The sequence below is a fragment of the Pygoscelis adeliae genome, unplaced genomic scaffold (assembly GCF_000699105.1).
Source record: "Pygoscelis adeliae isolate BGI_AS28 unplaced genomic scaffold, ASM69910v1 Scaffold289, whole genome shotgun sequence".
Classification (NCBI taxonomy): Eukaryota; Metazoa; Chordata; class Aves; order Sphenisciformes; family Spheniscidae; genus Pygoscelis; species Pygoscelis adeliae.
The window spans coordinates 15135-18908 of record NW_008825499.1 but is presented as its reverse complement, the minus strand read 5'-3'; the positions used below and the strand labels follow the sequence as shown (position 1 = coordinate 18908).

The 3774-nt window shown below is 48.4% G+C and overlaps 1 protein-coding gene across 1 annotated transcript in view; it reads right to left on the bottom strand.

Moving 5' to 3' along the window:
• The window catches only part of FNTA (farnesyltransferase, CAAX box, alpha), an 11003-nt gene extending 9394 nt beyond the window's left edge, over window positions 1-1609 (bottom strand). The window contains exon 1 of the mRNA XM_009331526.1: window positions 1589-1609. Coding sequence (XP_009329801.1) covers window positions 1589-1609 — 21 coding nt within the window. The remainder of the gene's footprint in view (window positions 1-1588) is intronic.
• Window positions 1610-3774: the final 2165 nt, after the last annotated feature.

Below are 3774 nucleotides of genomic sequence, written 5' to 3'. Positions count from 1 at the left end.
TCTCCAGTTCGCTCTTCCCCTTCCACCATGCCCTGAGGAGCCTGCGGGCCCAGCAGGCTCTGTCGGCGTTGTGCCCTGACGGATGGTCACGTCCCTGCCCTTGCGTTAAGGGGTGGTGCTTACCGGTTATTTAGGTGGCTACTATCTGCTCTGTTGTGCGTTATGCTTGGTTTTCCCTACCATAAACTAAAGTCTGAGATACAGGAAGCGAAGGGAGGCGTTTCTCGTGCCGGCGGTAGCATGTGTCCCGTGAGAACCCCCCCTAACACCAGTATCAGTGTTTGCAGGTACAAGGCCGTGATACCGACAGCACGGGACTGGCACTATGGGAACACGTGGGAAAACAGAGGCTCTGGGAAATGCAGCTACAGCAGCTGAGGTGGAAAGTTACAGAGCTGCAAATAGCGGGTCCCTGGCATTAGTGGTGATAAGGCGCTAAGGTGCTGCAGGCGCAGTGAGCTGTGTTTCCGCCCCTATGGAAACTGGCAAAATGGCACCGTTCTGGGGTCGAACTTTCTGACAGGGCAAGGCTGAGGAATCTGGTCTCCGCGAAAGGTGGAATTAGAGGAGGCTTTGAAACTGCCAGTTGTGACCAGTGGAAACTTCTCCAGAAATTGGAGAAGGCGGGAGATCCTCTAAAGTGATGTTGGCCAGTAGGACAAAGTAGCTGAGCTGAAGATAGTCAAAGGAAAAGGAAAAGCAGCTGACCCAGTGCTGCAGGTTTGTAATCTGGGGCACGCTGAAATGCTTTAGAGAGGGGAGGGTTAAAGACAGGCAGAGCATGTGTGTAGTAAGGGCCATGCGCACATCTGCATCTGTGCTGTATATTCAGGGAGGTGGGAAATCATTCCATGTGTGGTGGAAAGGGTTAAAGTCGTTTATTCTGGGGTGCTCGAGTTGAAAATGCTGTAGGTGTGTTACATCTTCTACAGTGATTTTACAGAAAGAAGAATGGTGCCAGAGCAACAATGAAGAAGTATAAATGCATGGCTGCAAATCGAAACACAAGATCAGGACAAGGAAGAATCAGGCCCACAGGTGTTTCTTCTGTCGCTGAGCAGCTTTGCCTCTGTTGGGAATGAGGTCAAACGCACTTGACCTCTGCGCTTTCCTTGCCCCTCTGCCTTTTTTCTGCCCTATTTTAATGGTGCACTTGGGGACTTCATTTGTGTCTGCCAGGATGTTTGTACAGTGACTCTTTGGAGTGCATAGTTTGGTTGGTGCCTCTGGGTATTACAGTTATACAGACCATAGTAATATCATAATGGAGGGAAAAAAACAGAGCAATCTACTGAAAGGTTGCTTTGGACTATAGGACTATGAATAGAACAGAAAGGAAATGGAGAAAGATGTACCTAGAGACGGAGATTATATCTAGCAGTACCTAAGTGAAAGAAAAAAGTTATAAAATGCAGAACATTTCAAAAAAAAGAGAGAAAGAACCACGAGGGGCCTAAAAAAGAAACAAGGTATATTAAAATTATGAACAAATTAGAGGAAATGTGTACATATGAATGAGAGAAACCTCAAAGGCAGTAAATCCTGTTTTGTAAGAGACAGAGCAGAAAGGAAAGTCACTGTTCCTGACCTCTGGAGGGCGAGGTTGCATTGCGAGTTCGTTAGATACCAACAGCTCTCCATGGGCAGAGGGCACTTGAGACACAGAGCTTTAAGAAATCTGGTTTATTAGCTCTGCTGTTTGAGCAACAATTTGGGGTTTTTTTGTCATGCTTCCTCCAGAACTAACACATAATGACCTGCCATTGCTGTTGCTTATGCTGGTATCATCTTTACCAGCTATTTAACATGGATTACAGACAGGCCAGATCCTGTAGTAGGAGCTTATTTCCTCAGAGTGGCATAGCAGGACAAGAAACAAGTGAGCTTTTTCTAACTGGATGGAGCTGGTCCAAGAATATCTTGCTGATGGCGTGGGAGGGACAGCAGATAGGATTGCTATTCCATTGCCCTCAGGACTAGTTTCTGTGTTTTCAGTCAGAACCTGTGGGTTGTTGGGGTCTGTGGACTGCTTCTAAAGGCTTGAGGGATGGTAACCGAGAAGAAAAGCAAGCCGGTTGCAGGAAGCTGAAGCGTGTTACCAACAAGTTGTGTCCTCATGAGAGCAACTTAGGAGTCCGCCAACTGAGGAAGCTTGAAAGCCATGAGTATAACTGAGTTTTAAAATGACAGACCAGAGCAAAACCCAGTGGGATCACAGCAAATCCTTCCATAAACTGTACCAGGCTTCTGATCCGTCTCCAACCGCTCGATGTAATTTACTGAACTACATACTTGTGGCATGCTAGCTTCAGTCCTCTCAGTCTCAGGGCACTCTGAAAGCCTTAGGCCTGCAAAAGCAGGAGTCTGCCTTAGCATGGATCTGCTTTACAAAATAATACTTGGAAGTTCTTGCTGCATGCCTCCTGGCTCAGAGTCAGTGGAGATCGTTCATGTTACAGGTCTAATATCTGTAACCACACTTCACAGAGAGTATTAAAACCCTACCTGAAGCTTCTACTTAAAAATATGACTCCAGCAGCTAGGACCTTTGGGAAGAACCAACAAATGGAATGAGAGCTGCGATGAAGCTCTGAACAGAGTGGAGGATAAATAACTGTCATGTCCCAGCACTGCAGTGTCAGTTACTAGTTTTCGTCTCAGGAGGAGCCTGGTAGCTCAGACAAATCAGAGCTTGGTGGTGCAGTATGTGCAGCAAGAGGTGGGCGCTGCTCCAAATGGGCTGCAGGCCAGTGTAGCTGTGGAGGAGAGGGGGGCAGAGCCACCGTGGCAGGGATCACTTAAACTGCCGCAGAGGGCTGGATTCAGGTTGTCCGCTGGTACCCCCATGAGCCTCTCAGGAAGGCTGCAGGCATGACCCACCATAGAGTTAGGAGATGAGCTGTGTACGTAACATTTGCACAATTTGTATCAGTCATGCGTTTCAATCGAGGCACATCAGGTGTTCCCTTTGCGTCCTCTGGGATTCTTCCTCCCTCTGCTCCCCCGGGTAATCGCCCTCTTGCACCTCCCCTGCCTTCCACGTCTGGGTTAGAAGCAGCAGATATGGTGCTTTCCAGTGTTTGTGTATAAATACATGTACATATGAAGAAGCATCTAGGTATCGGATATCTCTGTGTTAATACAAATCTGTATGTATGAGATAGATGTCTTATAAACACAAACACGTATGGTTCACGTGTGTGTATCGGGTGGATAAATACGGGCTCTGCCCTGAGCCTGCAGAACCAGCCTTTCACAGCAAATGTCTTTCACTACAAATAGCAGTGCCAAGAGCTGCATGAAGAGGGGCCCAGCCTCTGGAACAGGGAGCTGGCAGACAGGGCTGTTTCCCGGTCGCTCTGCACGGCCCTGCGGGGACGCCTGGGCAAGGCTGGGAGCAAGGAATGGTCTCGGATGGGATGAGGGACGAGGGATTTGTTCCCTCTCTGTGAGCCGGAGCCAGCTCTCCAGGCGCCTCGGGGCTTCCCAACTTCCGTGATGCATATCTTTTTCTGACAGCCTTCTGGCTTGATGCAGTCAATCTGAGTCCTTGTCAAGATAGCACTGGCTAAAATAACTGCACTGTAAAAAAATAAAACCGTAAAAAGCGCAATTATGCTAACAGCTATAGAAATCGGTGACAGGTATTTTTGGGGGTGTGTGAGGTCTTGCAGAGCAGGACTTGAAGGAAGAGCAGGGGTGGGGTGGGGTGTGTGTGTCTCTGTCTGTCTGTATGTCTGTGCTTGTCTCTCTCTGCGTCTGTGTGTGTGGAGG